At 35.3% G+C, this 23,474-nt stretch overlaps 1 protein-coding gene across 1 annotated transcript; it reads left to right on the forward strand.

The window, feature by feature from the left end:
- The first annotated feature begins 4,420 nt into the window (after positions 1 to 4,420).
- LOC131035420 (protein HYPER-SENSITIVITY-RELATED 4-like) lies at positions 4,421 to 5,023 on the forward strand. Its single transcript, XM_057967121.2, has one exon. The coding sequence runs from the start codon at positions 4,421 to 4,423 to the stop codon at positions 5,021 to 5,023; it is 603 nt and encodes a 200-aa protein (XP_057823104.2).
- Positions 5,024 to 23,474: the final 18,451 nt, after the last annotated feature.

Below are 23,474 nucleotides of genomic sequence, written 5' to 3' on the forward strand. Positions count from 1 at the left end.
CAACCCCTTTTCCTCTCTTTTATGTGTGCAGGATGTAGGTGGGCAACTATATTTTCAGATTTGGACTCCATTTGCAAAGGCAGAAAAACCCTTTTCATTTCACAGATTTTTTGGAGGACCCTGTAAACTTTCGCCAACGGTCCGGGAAACTTTTTCTCGAATTCGTAGGGCAGCGTCGTCTCGACATATTATTGTCGGATCCAAGTGTACAACTTCATCCCACGCTTCTATCTCGAGTTATAATCGGATCTTTGTCACTTTTTCACTTAGTCTTAATACCCAATTTAATCAATTTAATCCCATTAAAGAAGAGGGGATTTCCAATATCACTCAGAATTCAATCTCCTTCTTTGGAGGTTGAATCTAGTGCATTTTCCCCCCTCTTCTAATGTAATGCATGAAAAGTGTTTGAAGGGAAATCCGAAGTGAAAATTTCATCTCTCCTCGGAGGGAAGAAAAGCTTTCCTCTAGATCTCTCGTTCACCATTTTTCACCCACCATTACAATTCATTAAAGTCCTTTACTTTCAAATTAATTTTTGTTTGAAAGATTGAGTCATTTTAGCAATTAGAATGCATCAATTTGCCTAAGGAATATAACAGTTTGTTTTTGTTTCTCAATTAGCTTATAATTTATTACATTAGGTAATATGTGATTTTAATTACACTTAGCATATTACAAATAGATAAAAAAGTTTATTTAGAAAAAAATTCTCAAAAATAAAAAAACTTAAAAAATATAATCTAAGTTGAATGAAAAATCATATAAAAATAGTGCTGCGAGAATATAAGTAATTCGCACTTTATTTTAGACATAAGAAGAAAATAAATAAATTAGATTCTTTCTACACATAATAGTCTTAGTTACAATCTCACTACATTCAAGAAGAATGCAAAACAAAATTTTAGAAGCTATCAATTCCATCATGAGACATTGAACAAATATTCAAAAAAAAAAAAAATAAAACAAACATTATAAATTTTAAAAAGTAAATAACCATGCTAAAACTACCTTGCTTCAATTTTTTGATCCCATTCTATACTTATTTTATGTTAATTGTGTCTAAAAATTAACCTTTCATTAATTTGGTGTTCAATAAAATTAAAGAGAATATTATCCTTCTTAAGCACACCACAAAAGAACATGAATAAAAATGGACAAAAGAGAAGAATCTTCGATAAGAGAGAAACTTCTAAACATACACATTACACTTCTCAATGCTAAAATCATAACTATAACACTCCAATTAACCATTAGAAAATAACTAAATGCACTAACAGTTCTTCATCTTCTTCATCCAACTCTATTGAATAATACCATTAGACACTCCTCCATCAAGGAGTGAGTGGAATTATTGCGATCCTTGCTTCAAGACATCATATCATTATCACTTGCTATGCTTCACTTCCACACGAAGAGGATAGTTCATTTGATGTTTTCCCCTTTTTACTAGTTTTTATTGTGAAATAACAAATAATTTAGATTAATTTGGTGTTGAAACTTCAAATATTTTACTTATTCGTTTAAGACTAGCATGTCCGTGACACCACGAAGTACTAGCGTGCTTCTGACACAACCCACTCAAAGTCAAGGGACCAATAAAAGCCTCGCAATATGGAGTGTTTTGGCAACACTTCTTTGGTTAGTAGGTTATATAGAGGTTCCCCCAAGTTTAGAGACACCTCCAATGTTAATAACGAGAAAATTTGGTAGAGTTCCTTTTTGACTAGCAATAATTATTTTTGACAAGACCTTTGAATTTGGTAGTAGGTTTTCCAAATTTGGTAGTGATATCATCATGATATCAGCGAAGACCTTTTAACTTCCTTTTCTCCTCCACCATTATTAGTTTTTCTAAAATAATTTTGCTTGAAGAAATTGTGGTTAAAGTCTTTTCTATAATATATGTTATTTAAAGAATGAAAAATTTGATATTTAATCATTAAGACCATATATTGCTCAATATTTTTGTAATGAAATAAAAAATAATTTTACAAATGTAAATGATTACATAGAGCATTACTTAATTGGAAAGCATATCATAAATAATTTCATACATTGTAAATTGCCAAAGACTATTTTATAAACATGATTATGCCTAATCTAGAAGGCAAAATTGAAAGAGGACCTTTTTGTTTACAATGATTAGCAATTGTATTTGAAATTACTATTCAATTATGATCTTCAACAACTACAAAAATTGAATGGCTTTGAGAGTAACAAAGAACAACGAAGAGATCTCTCTTAAGGTTGGTGATCTTTGGTGGAGGCAATGCTTCGACTATGAAGGGATCCCTTCTCAGTGTCATTGTTGCTTTGTTATAGAGAACTTGGTTTCTTCCTACCCTTGGGGATCTTGTCTTTCGTCATCTCCCACATGGTGGAAGGATGCAGATAGGTGCCACCTCATTGTTTTTCTATCACTTTGGAACTCATATTCTTCTATTGCATAACTATCTTCATTGACTGCCCTTGCTTCTATTATTTGTATGTCAGCCCCTATGGTTCCTGCCTCATCACCCCTACTACTGTGGCTCACTCCTCGAGAGCCCTTGCCTCATCTAGAGCATGTGTTGTTCCAGTCTTGTGGTTGCCTTCGAAGGATCTCTAAAGCATGAAACTCGTCCCCTCTCTGGTTCAAGACTCTCTCTCCCTAAACTATTAGGTTCCTTTCAAAGGCTCTACAACCCCTCTCTTTGACTTTGTGGATGCTTTGATTGGTTTAGACTACTCTCAGATTTTTGTTCCTTCTATTAAGGATTCCTCTCGAATTGTGGTTCATAGAAAGAAAAAAGGTCATTCTTTGTTGAAGTCTCAATCTGTTCCTCTAGGCGCACTTCTTGGCCCTGGGTTGTATTTCTAGGTCTTTGATGTTTGCATGAAATATTGTTTTGTTGTAATGATTACCTTGTTGTAGCAATTCTATCTTCTTTGGGTTCAAATTGTAATTTATTAGATCTATAACAAGTTGGGGCCCTTCCCCACTTACTTTAATAAAAAGAAAATTACAAAGAAAATATTTAACATAATATCACTCAAAATAAATGTTACACACTATGAACGACTAGTAGGAACACAAATTATGTGATGAGTTCAAGCGTATTGTTCATGATCTACATCTTTGAATGTAAAATCAAGAAACAAGTCAAAGGAAATGTATAATACTTTCTAAATCAAATAAATAATTATAATAGTTGCTAAATATATAAAAAATATATCTTGCACATTTTATCAATTTGTAAGAAAACTATTTTAAAATTAGAATTAGAATTATATTTAATATTGACTCTTGTTTATAATGCGAACATAACACGACACAATGAGCTCATAAAACCTACCAATCACTAATAAAAAAGATTTATATTAGTTTCTAGAGAAGTTGATACATTTAAAAAACTACCCTATCACCATTAATTAAAGAACACAAATGAATACATGTGTTTTCAATGACGAAACTACAAACTTTTTTCCTAATAGTTTAACTTGTGACGCCGACGCGCCTAGCGTGCTAGTGACACCCCCAGTTCAAATTCAAGGAGCTGATAAAAGCCTCAGAATCATTGACTTAGCGGAGACTATGCGTTTACGTCAATCGAAAGAAGCGTGGGAAGGAAGCCTCCCAATGCACCTCATTAAAACGTATTCACAATGGTCACTCTGCACTATCCAATAAATTTTCCACAAGGCCAATTGTCTGCGTATTGCTAGCAAGATGGAAGCCTTAATTGCAAAAATATGGTCTTTTATTGCCCTTGTCACCGTGCTACGAAAGTATCTTCCCGCTCAATTGCATTAAATCTTAATGCAATGGTATTTATCTCTCCATGATTATTTCAATCCTCCTCTCTAATAGCTGGACGTTCCAGAAGTGAAAGACAATTCTGGACTGAGCAACAATGATCTTTAGGAGACTGTGCAGCGGTATCTGGAAAGTCTAGAAGGCATTGCTCCAAGGCAGACTGCATTTCGTGCCAAGAACTCCTGCAATATGAGTTTCTCCCCAGCCAATGACAAGGAAGAGGTGGACTTTTTCCAAGGACTCACACTACGGTGGAAGCACACAGCGCAGAGTGTTGAATGAGAGAAAGTCAGGCGGAGCTTCACTCTCAAACTGCCAAAGGCAGACAAAGCATTTGTCTCTACTTACATCAATCACATTACAGGACGGGTAGAGGATTTCAGTAGAGAGAATAAAGAACTCACACTCTACAACAATGCAGGTGATGCTGTCTACGGACATGGATGGACTGGCATTCCGTTCAAGCATTCTTCCACATTAGATACAATCGCTCTCGATCCTCCCCTCAAAAGCAAGATTCTGATGGATCTTGACTGTTTTAAGCGAGGAAAATAATTTTACAGTCGGATTGGGCATTTTTGGAAGTGAGGCTACCTTCTTCACGGTTCGCCTGGAACGGGAATGTCAAGCCTTATAGCCGCCATCGCCAATTACATGAAATACGATGTGTATGATCTGGAGCTCACGCGGATCAAGGACAACGTGGAGCTCCGTGCGCTTCTCATCCAAACCAAAGAAAAATTTGTGATTATCATTGAGGACATCGATTGTTCGCTGCATCTAACTGATAGGATTTCGAGGCCTTCTCACGCTGATGAAGACAAGGAGAAGAGAAGCAGCAAAGTCATTCTGTCTGGTTTGCTCAATTTCACAGACGAGTTGTGGTCCTACTGCGGAGAGGAGCGTATTATTATGTTTACGACCAACCACAAGGATACTCTTGATCCAGCCCTGCTCAGGTGTGGGAGGATGGGCATGCACATTCTGCTCTCTTTCTGCACTTTTCCTGCATTTAAATCTCTTGCTTTCAATTATTTGGAGATAGAAGATCACCGGCTCTTCTCCGTCGTGGAAGAGAAGATGGGATGCGGGGTTGAGATGACTACTGTAGAAATTATAGAAGTTCTGATGAATAAAATGGATGACCCAGATGAAGCTTTGCGTGATGTGATTTCTGCACTGGGTGGAAAGAAAAAAGTAAGGAATGCTCCCCTTACATCTTGATCTACACAATGTGAAGGGGAAAGTGAAGAAATACAAATAACGCAGACTGCGTAGAATGCAATTTGAGCGTTTATCTTCCATTCTTACTTTGATTAATGTGCGCTCTTTTAGTTCAACTGTGTAATCAAGCATTTGCCACCAAATTTATTTCAATATGATGTTATTGGGCTGGCTTAAACATCACACTCTAAGCTATTTTGACTACTTACGTGGCAGATGTGTGGGCCCATTTCTATGGTCAGTCTGTTTTCGTTCTCATTTGGGATGTGTCTATTCTGGTTCCAAAATGACAGTTGATTAACACGCGTGTTAGTCGAGCGTTTTACACCGTCGATTTTGCAATTAACGGTTGTGATTGACTAACCTGTCGCTAACAAGCTATACGAAAAGTCTGTTTTGAAACCAGAATAAAGTCAGCCTCCCATTTGCAATCCTCTCCGTTAGTTTCAAATTTGAACCGTTCGGTGCAGACATAAAACAAGACGGAGGAAGGCATCTGAAGCAGAACAGTTACACAAATGGTTGCTGCGAGAAATGTGGTCTCTGGAGTGCAACGATTGCCGGAAATGCCACAAAATACATTTGTTGAAACCTTTCAGTCAAATGCATAGGTGTAAGGCTAGACTTCGCAGCCGTCGCTAGCATCCTCTCAGCCTATGCCAAAGTGGGTATGGACATCTTTCGCTGATAGAGAGTATTTGTCAGATGCTATAGCTGCAACTTCCCTGGTAGACGTATATGCAAAATGGTGTAAGCATGGACAAGGCACGCTAACTGTTTGACAAATGCAATGATCGCAGGATGTGCAAAATCTGGAAGCATAGATAAGGAACTTGAACTGTTTGACAAAATGCCTAAATGAAATGTGTTCCCAAAGAATGCTGTCATTGTAGGATACTAACAAAATAAATTTGCTACAAAGGCTTTAGAAACATGCAACAAAATGCAATTGGTAGGTATAGGCATCCATCAAAGCATGAGAACAGGAAACAGGAATTTTCTTATAGGTAGTTGCAACTGCTCTGGGAGACACTTGATACGATAGGTATGTAGCTACAATTTACCATACAAACTAGTGAACAATATCAATATCTGAGTTTAATGGAGTTGAGGAAAGAATGATATAAGGTGTATGTTAGGTTGAAATTAGTAAGTAGTTATTTTGTGTATGTGTATTATGTTTGTGATTTGTGATGTTATTAAATTGTGATGATTTATGTCTAAATTAGAATTATTAGTTCAAAGTGTTAGAATAGTCTACTCATTTCTACCAGTTACCAACACCAACCTACAATTAATGCCCAGTCTAGAAACATCAAGTCTAAGCTAGAAGAGTCCAGAAAGGATGACCAACGAAGAATGAAAAATCTAGAAAGATCTTATGGCAGTAAATTCTGGATCATTCTGTAGACCTCTATAAATAGAGGCGATGTAACCCATTTCTTCAAGCAATGAAAAATATATGTTTGGTTTGTGTACAACAGTACACTTGCGTAATATATAGTTTTGTCTCATTAATGCCTCTGCCCACTTCATAGTTGTAGAATTTTAAACCTGACCTATTCTCTCTGAACCAACTAATTAGCAAACAATAACAACAAAAAGAAGAAAACACCAATATCTTTATTGAAGCTTAATTAAAAAATTACATAGAGGTTGTATATATAAAGAATTTGCAGTCTAGAAGAATAAATAATAACTATAGTTCTAAATATATTCCTAGCTTTGCATGGAAATCTACTAAGGCTCTCAAACTAAAAAAAACAAACTACTCCCTAAATTTAGAATACAATAAGTGCATGCACAACATGCTTTATTTACTAAAAACAAACTCATGCAAAAAGCAAAACTAAAAATAGTCCTAAGGATTCATGCATGCTGGAGTACATGCTTTATTTGCATGAATAAACAAAAAAAAACTATTAACTAAAAATAGCTTATGCATAGTGATGAATGGATAGCTTCATGTCCAAACTGGAGTTGCATGGAGCTGCATGCTAGAGCAGCATCACTTATCAACATACTCCCCCTTGATGCTGAGAGGGCTGACAATCTTATCTCGTAGTGCTGTAAACTGAGCTTTCGCAACCGCTTTGGTGAATATATCTGCTAGCTGATCCTGGGTGTTGATGTGCTTCAATTCGACATCCTTCTTTTGCACCAAATCTCGTATGAAGTGATATTTCAAATCAAAATGCTTAGTTCTGCTGTGATGAACCGAATTCTTAGCTAACTTGATGGCACTCACATTGTCACAATAAATTACTGTAGGCTGAATTTGTTTTTCTCCAATTTCTTCCAAAACTTTTCTGAGCCAAAGAGCTTGTGTACCTGCTGAGGTAATTGCAACATACTCTGCTTCTTTAGATGAGAGGGCAACAATACTTTTTTTTTTCGAGCTCCAGGTAATCAAACCAGAACCAAAAGAAAAACAATTTCCAGATGTAGATTTACGGTCATCCATACTACCTCCCCAATCTGAATCACTAAAGCGTACAAGATTGAACTTTTCAGAAGAGTAGTAATGAATACCAAAACTTGAATTCCCTTTCACATATCTCAAAATCCTCTTGGCTACCTTCATATGTATTTCAAATGGATTTGTCATATACCTTGAAACAAGTGAAACTGAATAGGCAATATCAGGCCTCATGTGGATTAGAAACATCAAGCTCACCACAATACTTCTATAAGTTGTCTCATCGACTAAATCAGCACCATCATCTCTACATAACAAATCTCCATGAGCACTTGGAGTGGAGGCAGGGTTACAATCAGTCATATTAAATTTCTTCAGCATATCCTGTGCATACTTTGTTTGACAAATGAAAATCTCATCCTTACTTTGATAAACCTCCATTCCTAGAATAAATTTCATTAGACCAAGATCTTTCATCTCAAATTCTTTCATCATAGCAGCTTTGAATTCATCTTTCATCTTAGAACTACTACCCATATACAAAAGATCATCAACATACAAACTTATGATGAGAATATCAGTACCTTCTTGTTTGTAGTAAAGGGTAGGATCACTCTTACTTCTCTGGAAGCCATTCTCCTAAAAATATCGATCAATCCTGGCATACCACGCTCTTGGTTCTTGCTTGAGGCCATACAAAGCCTTCTTCAACTTGTAGACATAATTATCTTTTCCTTCCACTTCAAAACCTTGTGGCTGCTCCACATACACTTCCTCTTCTAAGTACCCATTCAAGAAGGCACTTTTCACGTCCATATGATGTATGCTCCACTTCTTCTGAGCTGCTAATGAAATCAACATTCTTATGGTCTCTTGTCTTGCTACTGGTGCAAATGTCTCTTCATAATCAATTCCATACTTTTGTGTGAAGCCTTTAGCAACTAATCTTGCCTTGTGTCTTTCAACACTCCCATCACTGTTAAACTTGGTCTTGTAGACCCATTTGGTGTCAATCCTTTTTTTGTCATGTGGAAGTTCTGTTAACTCCCAAGTGTCATTCCTGTGAATGGAATCCATCTCTTTTTCCATGGCTTTCACCCAAACCTCATTAGTACATGCATCTTCAAAACATGATGGTTCAAAATCAGCCTTGGCTAATAAAGCAAAATTCACTATTTCACCTACTGGGTTTTCTTCATGTACTTGATTTCCACTCCTCTGGTAGATATCACTCAATCTCCTTACTTTCCTTGTAGAACTTGGAGAAGAAGCTCGACTTGAACTTGGTACTAAAGAACTTGATGAAGGGTTGCTTGGTGGAGTTAAACCACTGGATATAGAAACATTAGTTAGCTACTCATGATCAATATCAGCAATTATATCATCATTCAAAATAGATTTTGGCTTCTCAACATGGCCTTTTTTATGACCATAAACTCCCCCTTCATCAAAAATCACATCTCTTGAGACAATAAGCTTGTTAGTAAGGGGATTATACAATCTATAAGCCTTGCTTTTCTCACTATACCCAATAAAAATACATGACTCACTCTTTGCATCTAACTTCTATCTATTCTGATCGGGTACATGCACATAAGCCAAACAACCAAAAACTTTGAAATGATTAACATTAGGCCTTTTACCATACCAAGCTTCATAAGGAGTCATCTTTTCTAGTGTACTGGTGGGGCTACGGTTGAGGATGTACACCGCTGTAGCAACTCCATCTCCCCAATAAGAATTGCTCAATCCCTTGGTTTGTAACATGCACCTTGCCATTTCAACCACAGTATGATTCTTCCTTTTAGCTACTCCATTCTGTTGAGGTGTGTATGCAGTAGTAAGTTGCCTCTTGATGCCATTAAAATCACAATAATTTTGGAAAGCCTTTGAGCAAAATTCTCCTCCACGATCAGTCCTTAAACATTTGATCTTGCACCCTTTCTCATTTTCTACAAGGGCTTTAAACTTCTTGAATGTATCCAAGGCTTCATCTTTGGCCTTTAAAAAATATACCCAACAATTTCGTGAGTAATCATCAATAAAAGTGATGAAATATGATGACTTACCCAAACTCTTAGTCTGCATAGGACCACATATATATGAATGAACAAGCTGAAGTGGATGATGAGCCCTCCATGCATTGCCCTTTGGAAACTTTTCTCTTGCATGCTTTCCTTTAGCACAACCTTCACAAACCTCCTTGTGTTCCTCAACCTTGGGCAAACCAGAAACTAATGCATGTGAGGTTAGAAACTTCAAACTATGAAAATTTAAATGCCCATACCTGAGATGCCATAACCAACTTGAATCCTCATAAGCCATATTTGCCAAACTATTGTTATGTTCACCAAACCTCAAGGGGAACATCCTATTTCTTGTCATAGGAAAAACAGTGATCACCCTATTATCCTTATTCTTATCATAGATAGTACAAGTCTTATTCTCAAAGACTACTTTATAATTTTTCTCACATAGCTGCCCAACACTTAACAAATTGTGCTTCAATTGTGGAGTATAATAAATATCATGAATACTCTTTATACCTTCTTTTGTTTGGACCTCCATAGCTCCTTTGGCAGCAACCTCTAATGATTTATCATCACCAAGTTGGATCTTGGATTTGAAACTTCCATCCTTTGTTGAGAACAACTTCTCATTCCCTATCATATGGTTAGAGCATCCAGAATCTAGGTACCAAACATCTTTACTAGTATTTTCACCCTTGGCATAAGATAAAAATAAGTGATCAGGAGGATTGTCACTACTTTCTTGAGCATAGTTAGCACTTTTACCTTCTTTCAATCTGCATTCTCTTTCAAAGTGGCCATACCTATTACAGTGGTAACATTGAACATTTCTCTTATCAAATCTGCCTCTACCTCTTCCTCTGAAACCACCACTTCCTCTTGAGCCACTTCTTCCTCTACCTCTTGAAGAATTTTGGCTTTGCCCTTTACCTTGGCCTTGATTGATTTTGGCACTACTGCTGCTTGCATCTTCATTTTTTGTGATTAGCAATTTAGAGGAAAATGCTTTCTCTACACCTTCAAAAGATTCTTTCAATCTTTCTTCATGAGACATCAGGGATCCAACCAGTTGATCAAACTGTAGTTTTGTCAAATCCTTGCTTTCTTCTATGATTATTGCTACATGATTCCATCTGGGTGTCAAAGATCTCAACACCTTTTTAATCAAAACTTCATTGCTTACAATTTCTCCAAGTGTAGCCATTTTATTGACCACATCTTTGACTCTGACACAATAATCACTTATACTTTCAGCTTCTTGCATCTTCAAATTCTCGAACTCTCGCTTCAATGTCTGAAGCTTGACCACTTTAACTTGATCACTACCCTAGTAAGCTTCTTGTAGAGTCTTCCAGGCATCTTTGGTAGTTGTTGGTCCTGATATTCTTGGAAATAAGCTCTTATCAAGAGCTATCTGAATGTGAAACAAAGCTTGAGCATTCTTTTTCCTTGCTTCCTTTCTTGCTGTTCTTTCAGTGGCTGTAAGGGCATTCCAATCAGTTGGCTCTTCATAACCTGATTCAATAATCTCCCACAAATCTTTTCCAATAAAAAAGGTCAGCATCTTAATGCACCAATAATCATAATCATTCCCATCAAATTCTGGAATGGGCATATGGTTAGAATTCGACATGATTAACTTTGGCGAAATTCCAACAATAAAACTTTAACCCAAAACAATTTTACTTGCTCTGATACCACTTGTAGAATTTTAAACCTGGCCTATCCTCTCTGAACCAACTGATTAGCAAACAATAACAACAAAAAGAAGAAAACACCAATATCTTTATTGAAGCTTAATTAAAAAATTACATAGAGGTTGTATATATAAAGAATTTGCAGTCTAGAAGAATAAATAATAACTGTAGTTTTAAATATATTCCTAGCTTTGCATGGAAAGCTACTAAGGCTCTCAAACTAAAAAAAGCAAACTACTCCCTAAATTTAGAATACAATAAGTGCATGCACAACATGCTTTATTTACTGAAAACAAACTCATGCAAAAAGCAAAACTAAAAATAGTCCTAAGGATTCATGCATGCTGGAGTACATGCTTTATTTGCATGAATAAACAAAAAAAAACTATTAACTAAAAATAGCTTATGCATGGTGATGAATGGATAGCTTCATGTCCAAACTGGAGTTGCATGGAGCTGCATGCTAGAGCAGCATCACTTATCAACAATAGTGGTATCAGAGCATGGTTTGTTGCCCATTTCAGAATTACGACAAAGTTATTAAAGATAGGTGAATCAAGAAAGAGATCGCAGTTTGCCTGAAGACCGTTGCCCAAACAAAAGGTCTGTAAAAGCAATAATAATTGACAGAAAGGCTGTAGCCTTGGGAAACATCGGTTTGAGGAGATGCCCTAGTCATTGAAGAAGATCATACAACTAAGAGGAGACCGGTTTTGCAAGAAGATCAATCAGCTTTAATAACAAAGTTAAGAGCCAGGACCAAGAGTTGAAACCAGCACAGAAGATTTTGCAGAAGGAGCAGATCACACAGTGGTTTGGGAAAAAGCTTGTAGCTAAAGTTGTTAGAAGGTATGGCGTCAGGTATTAACTATTTGCAGCCCCTTACTCCACTTTTTACTGGTAAAAACTATCATACCTGGGCAATAAGAATGAAGACATTATTTTGTTCTCAAGAATTGTTGGATATAGTAGAGAAAGGGTAATGTAGAACCACAAAATGAGGCATCATTAACCCCAAATGAAAAGAATAAGCTTGAGGAGAATAGGAAGAAGGAAATAAGGGCCTTACAAATTATTCAACAAGGTATGGATGATATTGTTCTTGCTAGAACTAGTGGAGTTACTTCAGCCAAGAAAGCATGGGAAATATTAGAGACAACATACCAAGGAACAAGTAAGGTTAAACTAACAAAGTTGCAAGTACTTAGAAGGGATTTTGAAAATCTTCAAATGAAAGAATCTGATTCAATAGAACAATTTTCAGTTCAAGTTATGAATGTGGTTAATCAAATTAGATTAAATGGTGATGAGCTAATAGATCAAAAAGTTGTACAAAAGATTCTTAGAAGTTTGCCTAGCAAGTTTGATACTATTGTGGTTGCAATTGAAGAATCTAAAGACTTGTCAAAATTGTCTATAGATGAGTTGTTTGGATCATTATATAATCATGAATATAGGTTGAATAGGAATAGTAATTCTTCATTAGAGAATGCCTTCAAGTCACAAATGATGAGGAAGAGGCAATCTTCAAAGAGAGGAGAGAAGAAGTCCTGAACCAGGAGGAAGGAGAAATCAAAGTTCAACACAAGAGGATGTAGAAATAATCAATCATCACAAAGGTATGATAAGTCAAATATTCAATGTTACTACTGCAAAAAGTATGGACACTTTGCTAGTGAATGTCGAAAGAAACAAGTTGATATAGGAAAGCAAAATGCAATTTTTTCTGAAAATAGTTTAGAAACATTGTTCATTACATGTCATATAGCACAAGAAAGTCCATGTGATTCTTGGTTTCTAGATAGTGGGTGTAGCAATCACATGACAAGAAATAGAGATTTATTTGATTACTTGGATAGCTCAATTAAATCAGAAGTGAAATTAGGTAATAATGACATAGTGGAAGTAATGGGAAAAGGTACAATCAATGTGATGACAAATTTTGGTAAGAGGACTATTCCTGATGTTTACTATGTACCGGGTTTGAAACACAATCTCATAAGTGTGGGTCAACTTGTTCAGAAAGGTTATAAGGTTATCTTTGAGAATGATGTATGCACTATATTTGATAAATCTTCTAGTAACATGATAATTGCAAGGATTGAAATGACAAGGAATAGGATGTACCCACTTCGAATGAAGAGTGAAAAGGTTGGAGAAGCTGAAGTGAATTTCAAGGCAACTTGTTTGGATCAAGCATGGGTATGGCACTTGAGGTATGGTCATCTTCACTTCAAAGGATTATCTTTATTACAGCAAAAGAAAATGGTAAAAGGATTACCCCGAATTAAAGAGCCACTAAATTCATTTAATAGTTGTATTTTGGCTAAACAACATAGAGATAAATTTCCAAAAGGGATGTCATATAGAGCATGGAAACCTCTAGAGATTGTACATACGGATATATGTGGTCCAATGCAAACACCATCATTAGGGGGGAGCATTTATTTTCTAACTTTTATTGATGATTTTAGTAGAAAAATATGGGTTTATTTCCTTAAGTACAAATCAAAAGCATTTGGAAAATTCAAAGAGTTTAGAGCATTGGTTGAGAAGCAAAGTGGCCTACCCATTAAGGTATTGAGATCAGATAGAGGTGGAGAATACAAATAAAATAAGTTCTTAGATTGTTGCAAGTATCATGGAATAAAGAAACAATTCACTACAAGTTACACAGCTCAACAAAATGGTGTTGCAAAAAGAAAGAATAGAACAATAATGGAAATGACAAGGAGTATGCTAAAGGGAAAGAACTTACCAAATGATTATTGGGCTGAAGCAGTAGCTTGTGCAGTATATATCTTAAACAAAAGTCCAACAAAAAGTGTGAAAGACAAGGTTCCACAACAAGCATGGAGTGGTAACTCTCATTGTGTATCTCATTTTAGAATTTTAGGATGTGTTGCATTTGCACATGTGCCTAAGGAAATAAGAAGTAAGTTGGATGATAGAGGTGAGAAATGCATCTTTATTGGCTATTGCAAACAATCCAAAGCATATAAGTTGTTTGATCCCATCAATAGGAAGGTTATCATTAGTAAAGATGTTGTTTTTAAAGAAGAAGAAGCTTGGGATGGCAGTATAGACAAAGCAATCATAGGTATTGTAGCAATACCTTATGATGAAGAGGAAGGAAAAAAACAAGATCAAGAAGGAACTTCGTCAAGCAATCCACAAGGTGAAAACTCAACAAGAGATCTTGAACAAGATGAATCTTCAAGTCATTCCTCTCCTAACTCACAAGTAAGTAATGACTCTAATCCTACACTTGCATCATTAAGATCAAGGAATAGAAGTAAGAAAACTAGAAGTCTACAAGAAATTTATGATCAAGGAGATGGAATAGATTTCCAATCAAACTTTGATTTATTTGCTCATGATCCTACATATTTTGAAGATGCAATTAAAGAAGAATGTTGGGTTAAAGCAATGAATGAAGAAATAGAATCAATAGAAAAGAATGACACATGGGAGTTAGTAGATTTGCCAAAGGGAAAAGAATGCATAGGAGTAAAATGGGTTTACAAGACCAAATTTAATGCAAATGGAGATATAGAAAAACACAAGGCAAGGTTAGTAGCCAAGGGATTTACACAACAATATGGAGTAGATTATAATGAAACATTTGCACCCATCGCAAGACTTGATACAATTAGAATGGTATTACCAATAGCAACTCAAAACAAGTGGAATGTTTACCAAATGGATGTCAAATCAGCTTTCTTAAATGGTTTATAGAAGAAGTTTATGTACAACAACCACTAGGATATGAGAAAAATGGGCAAGAAGATAAGGTATGCAGGTTGAAAAAAGCACTCTATGGACTAAAGTAAGCACCTAGAGCATGGTACAGTTGGATTGATACATACATGATGAATAATGGATTCAATAGAAGCAGCAGTGAGCCTACACTATACACGAAGGACAACAAACAAGGTCAAATTCTAATTGTTTGTTTATATGTTGATGATTTGATCTCTACTGGAAGTTTATCTACTGATGAGTTTAAAATAGAAATGAAAAAGGAATTTGAGATGACAGATTTGGGATTAATTGGATATTTTCTTGGAATTGAAGTTATACAAAATAATAAAGGGATTTTCATTTGTCAAACAAAATATTCAAAGGATGTATTGAAGAAGTTTAGAATGATAAATTGCAAACGAGCATCTACTCCTATAGCAACAGGGACAAAGTTTAGTAAAGAAGATAAAGAGTACAAAATTTATTCAACCATATTTAGAAGACTTGTTGGAAGCTTGATGTATCTCACTGCAACTAGGCCATATATTATGTATGGAGTCAGTTTGATATCTAGATTTATGGATACACCTAAGAATTCGCATTGGCAAGTTGGAAAGAAAATATTGAGGTATATCGCATGAACAATAGACTATGGGATATTGTACTCCACAACAAATAATTTTGAATTGACAGGATATACAGATAGATCAAAAGAGTACTTCAGGTTATGCATTTCATCTTGGAACAAGAGTTGTTGCATGGGCATCAAATAAACAACCTATAGTGACTATTTCATCCGCAGAAGCAGAATATGTAGCAGGAACATCAGTGGCATGTCCAGCAGTATGGATGCGAAGGATCTTGATGGACTTAAAGCATGATCAAAACAAGTCAACAACAATCTACCATGATAATAAGTCAACAATTGCACTATCAAAAAATCATGTCTTTCACAAAAGAAGCAAGCACATTGACACGAGGTACCACTTCATCCGAGAATTGGTTAATAATGGAGAAATCAACTTGAAGTATTGTAGATCTGAAGAACAATTGGCAGACATATTCACAAAGGCATTAGCACAAGAACAATTTGAATATTTAAGAGAAAAGTTGAATATTGTAAATAGCAAAGTAATTAGTAGAAATTAGGGGGGAGTGTTAGAATAGTCTAGTAATTTCTACCAGTTACCAGCACAAACCTGCAATTAATGCCTAGTCTAGAAAAGTCAAGTCTAAGCTAGAAGAGTCCAGAAAGGATGACCAATGAAGAAGAATGAAAAATCTAGAAATATCTTATGGCAGTAAATTCTGGATCATTCTGCAGACCTCTATAAATAGAGGTGATGTAACCCATTTCTACAAGCAATGAAAAATATATGTTTGGTTTGTGTACAACAATACACTTGCGTAATATATAGTTTTGTCTCATTAATGCCTCTACCCACTTCACAAAGATGGTGTTTATTCATATTCATATAAATACTACCACTATTTCTTGTATTATTCTTTGTTATCATTCTTTGATAAGTCTACATTACGATTGTGATTTTCTCTTCTGCTACAATTGCACTCCCCCTTATCTTTCACTCTCTTTAGACATCCTCCTTTCTGCCCATGCTTCTCATACCACCACTATAAGTACTTATTAACCTTCAATACACTAGCGAAATACTCTAATCAACTTAAGAAGAAAGAGGATAATGTGTCTGTGTCTCTTACTTTATTACATATAATCCTCTATGTTGCACATATTTTGCATTTGAGGTTGTTACACACCCATTGCGCAATGGCTATTGTTAATGACTATGGAATTAGTTTCCCAATATCTATGTGGTAGAATTTGGGTGTGCATGAAAAAATATTGAACTCTAACTATTTGAATCTAATGGTTGGAATTGTGGGGCCTCCTTTACTTTCTTCAACCCTTCAAAATGCCAAAAGAATTATGCATTTCAAAAAGAAAATGACAAGAAATAATATATGGCTACTTCCAATCAGATGTTTATGACATCTAATTTTGTATCATTCAAACATCAAGGTCTAGAATTTACAAAGCTTAGTAAATCATTGAATAATGTTCTTCAATCCTTCCTAATAATTTGGTCATCCTTAATTCTATCAATCTACTGGGTTCCTCTAGAAGATTACCTTTAAGTGTTATAATTAATAATCCTATTACAATTTCCATAAAGTTAATGGACAACATGCATATACTTGTATGGTATTGGACAATAAAATTGTAGATCTCATTAATAAAAAAAATTAGTTGCTCCACTAAATATTTTTTGAAAAATTTGTTAGTATTTTTCTATTTCATACACAATATAATAATATTGAATGCTAATATTTATTTGAGAATCCTTCTTATTCTATGATGTATACACATAAGAATAAAGATCCTATTGATAAAATCATTCTTGTTGCTCTTCCCACAATTTGACAAAAATAGTTATGGCTATTAGTCATAAAATTTCACCTCCTTGCGTACCTCCAATTATTTCATTCTAGAGGTAATCCCAATGCACAATAATTATGGCCCATTTTATGGTAAACAATTTGAAGGTATTTACATTAATTTGGGGAATTAGTATAACATATGCATAGAAGAATTCGATATAATTAAAAATTTATTGCTCGAAATATAACCAATGGCATTCTTGTGGACACTCGAGGAGTAATTGTCTCTTCTTTTTACATGAGGCTTAAGGAGGTGGATGATTTTTTCCATATCATTCCTTCATTAGCTAGGTTTTATATTTTAATTGGGAGACATAGTTACAATAATTAAATTTGATATCCTCCATGATACAACCAAATATTGTTCTTGTTAATGTAAATAAATATTCATCATGGAAATTATTACACTTTACTTAAGTTAACTTAGGATAATGCATCTCTTCGTAGTTTGGATTTGAGACACTTAGGGAACTGTGCACATAGGGATATATCTTCTATGAGAAATTCCACCTTTTGTGGTCTTATTTTGCTGTTACACTCCACATTCGGTGGGTCATCCAACTCTTGTGGAATATTATATTATTTCTCCTACCTACCCCTAGTATTTCTTACATACCCTTGTTTCTCATTGAGCCACATGTCATGATTGTGTGCTCATACATCCATATGGCCTTGCCTATATAAGAAGGCCCATATTCATTGTATTGGTTAAGTTAGTTGATCATTTGCATATTGATGAGAATACAGTTTGTTCTTGTCATTCTTTTGTCTCTCTTTTATACTTTTCATTGTGCCCTTGATCTTGGCAAAATCTCACAGTTCTTTCCCCATGTTAGGTTCTCTGCAAACTCTTTGGATGTTCAATTTAAAGAGTCTTTGGAGGAAATGCATTTGAAGGAAATCCCATGCACTTTTGTTAACATTTATTCACATTTATTATAGTTGGTTTTTTATTAGTTCATGATCAATTATCCACTACATATGACACTTAAGACATACTTATAAATACTAAATATGTTTGGATATTTCATTCATTCATTTTATATCCCCCAAACGGGAGCATCGTTATTCAAGATTACATCAAGCTTACATCAGGTGATGGAAAGAGAAATTATAATGTGAGTTATCTTAGTTTTTTTCTGGATTCGATTCTAGACCTCAAATCTGCAACTCATTGTTTTTCATCTCCTTGGAATTTTTTTACATCTTGATGATGAACCACGAAGTGTGATTTGAAACATTGATGATTAAAAATACACACACAATCAAATCCAAAAAAAAAATAAGATAATGCAACATGGATTTTAGAAATCTCATACCATTATAATGTGAATGTTAACATTCAATTGAAAATGCGAGTGTTAGATGGTATATGTATAAATCTTTGCTTTTTAAAAAAAATTCATAGAAAATATGATGCTTTTATAGATATCTTGTTCATAAGACTTATTTTTGTTGATTAATGTAGTTAATTTGATTAGGTGATATTAAATTATGTTGAAGCATTTTAATAATCAATGTAATGGTAGGAATAATGCATTTAATACTAAGGAATTAATAGATGGTTTTGAATAGATGCATGCTCAAAATATATCAGAAATATATGATTTTGTTTTTCTTAATTGATGAGCCTTGAACTCTATTTTTATGGATACATACATTCAACATGTTAATGGATCAGTAAATTTGGGTATGGTGGTAAGATGGGCAGGAGAAGTCGCGAGAATGGGTAGGAGATGCAAGGTTTTGAATCTTTGAGCACTAGTGTTGGTCATGCTAGAGCAGGTTCTGAGGAAGCGTAGACTGATGCATTGTAGGGATCAAGTGGATATAAAGGTAAGGAAGAGTCAAAAGAGCTTGACCTGAGTAAAAATATTTAGGTGGACTTGTGGGGGAATGGTGACTCACATGATGAAAAGAATCAAGGGGTGAACATTAAGGAAAAGTCTAATAAGGAATCTTCCCTTGATCCTAAAGAATGTGACATTCTTGTTGGGATCACAAATGAGAAGAGTACCCATAAGGTGGGTGCTTCTAGAGGTGAAGGTGCTTTTCAAAAGCCATGGACGTCACTGTCCAAAGTGAAACCTAGCAGTAAATCTGTATTCCCTCCGGTCAATAATATCTCTGATATGGAAAAGGGTAAATTTTCTATCTATGTTCCTAACTGAGTTATTTATCACAATATATCTCGTATGGACAATACATTGGTGGGAAAATTTATGGGCCCTAGGCCAAATATTGAAGTTGTTAGTGATTTTGTCAAAAAGAAGTGGAGATTGAAGGACCAAGTTCTTGTCTCGGCTCTCCCTAAGGGTTACTTTTCTTTTGAATTCTCTTGTATAGAGGATATTATGGCCGTGAAGAGTGGGTGTTCCTAGGTTATAGGAAAATCCTCCTTGGCTCTAAAGAAATGGACTACAAATTTGGACCTTTCAGATTCCATTTTTGAGAAGGTCCCACTTTGGGTCAGGCTTCCTGGACTACCATTGGACTATTGGAATGAGGATGTCTTTAGCTGGTTGGCTAATTCATTTAGTGATTTTATGTGTATAGATCTGATGACAACATCTAGGAGAAGGCTAGTGTTTGCTAGAATATGTTTGGGTGTTTCCACGAACGCCGATCTTTTGTCTTCTATTGATATTTAGTCGAAGTTGGTAAATTGGGTTTAGGTTATTGAGTTTGAAACAATCCCCTTTGCTTGTTGGAGATACATAAAATTGAGGCACTGGGCAAATAAATGTCTACTTAATGACAACAAGGAGAAAGAGAAACTCCAACAAAAACTAAAGAAAATATGGAGAATGAAGTCAGGAGGGGATGGGAATGAAACTAAAACACAAAATAGAGAAAATGACAAGCCAGAGGGTTCCACAAATTCCCTTGAAAAGAAGGATGATCTGGGGACTCAGGTGCCACTTGTCGAAAGGCCAGTAATCGACTCTCGTGAGATGGTGGATGGTGAGATTGGTTTGAATACTATACGATTTAGGGTTCTATCGATCAATTAAGAGAGTTAAGATGGATGTGGTCCTAGAGGGTCCCAATAAGCCATTTGTTTGGGAAGGTAAGGGCCTTTCCAATAAGGATTCTACTCAAAGTCAGGCTCCAAAGGATTCATAGGAAATTGTTAAGGACACTTATGGAGATTCTAGTAAGAATTTGGAGGATCAAAGAGAGAATGTATCCCAAAATTATAATGGAAGAATGGATACCCTTTCGTAGTTTGAAAAGGGGCTCTCAAAAAAGGAATGGGAGTCAGAGAGAGAGAAATTTAGTCAAGAAGAAACTGATAGAGAGGAAGAGAAATCCAATTCTAGTAAGGAGAAGAATAAAAACAAACAACAAAGAACACCTTATGGGGTTTCTACCAAGACTAGAGCTAAGGCAGATTGTGGGGGCACAAAGGGAAGTCAATGAAGAAGATCTGCAAGATGGTATAAGGAATATGGAAGATTTTAGGATATAGTTGATGATCTTTAGAAAACCATACCTGAGATTTGTAGACTCCAATATCTGGGTAAGACATGAAGATAATGTCATGAAACATTAGGGGGTTGAATAGCCTCCACAAGTATAATATCTTGCACAATTTTGTTAGGGACCATAAATTGAATATTTTACTAGTTCAAGAATAAAAAATGCCTAAACATAGCTCATAAAGAAGATCAAAATGTTCAAATTTTATAGGGTTGATGATAATATTTATGAAGGTGCTTCATTAGGAATTGTTACCTTTTGAAACCTCAACCTTATCAAGGGCGAGCCACTCTTAGAGAATTCCAATCACGTGGCTACCAGATTTACTTATATTAGAGATATTTTTTGTTGGATCTAGTTCAACATCTCTTCCCCTAATGGAAAAGGGGATAGACAGATTTTTTGGTGGGAGTTAGCTTCATTTTGTAGGAAGTTTATTAATTAGAATTGGTTCGTTATGGAATAATGCAATACCCCTCTCTTGGATAATGAGAAATTTGGTGGATCCCAAATGATCATGGAAACCATAATAGACCTCTTGGACTTCATAAATAATCACAGGCTAGTTGATTTAGAGTTTCAAGGAGCTTCCTATACTTGGTCAAATAGAAGAACTATTAAGGACTTGATTCAAGTCAGATTGGACAAAATCTCATTTTTGATCAATGAATTTTAAATTATTTTTGTTCCCTTAAGGCTCTCTCTAGAGTGGGATTTGATCATTTCCCGATTAGTTTTGTGGCAGATCCTATATTGGCTAGGAGGAATTTCCCCTTTAGATTTGAACGTATGTGGATTTCCCACCCTCAAATCCTTGAGGAAGTTGGGAAATGGTGGAATATCTCTATCTTTGGGATTGCTATGTTTAGGGTTGCCAAGAAATTGAGGGAAGTTAAAAATATGGTTAGAAGATGGAATAAAGAAACTTTTGGCAAAATTTTTGGTATTAAGTTTGAATTACAGCTAGATCTTAAGGATATTTAGGAAAAAACATCTAGCTACAGGGATACATTGCTAACTACAAGATGCAAGAAAATGAGTTACTTGTGAAGATGCATGATATAATATCCAAAGAGAAGGAGTTTTAGAAGAAGAGATCAAGGGCCCTTTGTCTTTCAGCTAGAGATAAAAAATACTAGGTATTTTCACATAATTGTGCTTAAACACAGGGCTGCAAACATAATTTCCCACATAGAGCATAATGGTAAAAGGTTTGAGATGGATGAAGACATAAGAAGATAATTTATCCTTTTTTTCAGCAATCTTCTTTTGGTGAGTGATGGTGTTAATCTTGTTATACAAGATCATCTTTTAGAGGTTATTCATAAGATTGTTAAGGAAGAAGATAACAAGATGCTTACTACTATTCCATCGAGGCAAGAGATCAAAAAGGCTATTTTTTTCTTTTGAAGTTAACAAGGCCCCAAGACCTGATGGGTTCCTATGTTCTTCTTTCAATATTTTTTGGAGGTTGTGGCTGAAGATGTGGTGAACAATGCCAAGGATTTTTTTGGTTAAAGGAGTCTTCGTAAGGATTTGAATGCTACTTTCCTTGTCCTCATTCGTAAGTGCTCTGGAGTAGCAGACATGTCCTTCATCTATTTGGTCAACTCATTTCCACTATCTTCATCTCTATCATTACGAATGGGTCTCCTTCACACTTCTTTAATAATTCAAGAGGGTTAATGTAGGGTGACCCCATTTCTCCTATTCTTTTTACTATCATGGCATAATTCCTTGGTAGGAATCTTTTAAGGATAGTTGATCGGGGATCCCTTATGGGTTTGAGGCCCTCTTCAAGAATTTTTGTCTGCTCCCACCAACAATTTGTGGATGATGCCATTCTGATGCGAAGATCTAATGTGGCTGAAACCAACAATCTTAAAAAATCCTTGGATGATTATGAGAATATATCTGTGCAGATGGTCAACAAATAGAAAAGTTCTCTATTTTTCTACAACACTCTAGAACCTAGGTAGAATAAAATTGCTAGAATTATTGGTTGCAGCATTTTACCTTCAATTTATCTTTGTCTACCCTTGGGTATTAAACCTCATGATTCCTTTTGGAGTTCTTTTCTTGATAGGTTTAGTAAAAATCTAGCTAGATGGAAAGGTTCCCTTCTCAATCAAGCTTGTAAAATTCAACTTCTTAAAGCTACTCTTCAAAATCTTGCTATCTATGATTTAAGCATTTTTAAAATTCCATCTAAATATGCAGATGCAATTAAAAAAATATTCAAAAAGACTTTCTCTAGTCTGGTGTGGAAGAAAGAAAAAGAATGCCTCTTATTTCTTGGGAGGCAATCTGCAAACCCAAAAATCTGGGAGGTATGGGTCTTAGAAGGATTAAAACTATGAATAGAGCTCTCCTTGCCAAATAGACCTAGAGAAATTTCTCTTCGAATGGAGAATGGAATATTATTTTAAGGAGTAAATATATGGATAATATTGGATCTCTCTAGACCTTTCTTGCTTCTTCTAAACTGCCTCGAGCCTGGACTATATGGAATGCTATGGTTAGAGGGAGGAAAATAATAGAAATGGGAGTTGGATAGAGTATCAAAAAAGGGTATCAGGTTAGATTCTAGGAAGATAGATGTATTATGAAGGAACCCTTAA

Source organism: Cryptomeria japonica, chromosome 5 (assembly GCF_030272615.1).
Source record: "Cryptomeria japonica chromosome 5, Sugi_1.0, whole genome shotgun sequence".
In the NCBI taxonomy this organism is placed as follows: domain Eukaryota; kingdom Viridiplantae; phylum Streptophyta; class Pinopsida; order Cupressales; family Cupressaceae; genus Cryptomeria; species Cryptomeria japonica.

Bases quoted from the DNA above. Each gene is read 5' to 3' on its own strand.
- LOC131035420 (XM_057967121.2), top strand. From the start codon at position 4,421: ATGTCAAGCCTTATAGCCGCCATCGCCAATTACATGAAATACGATGTG.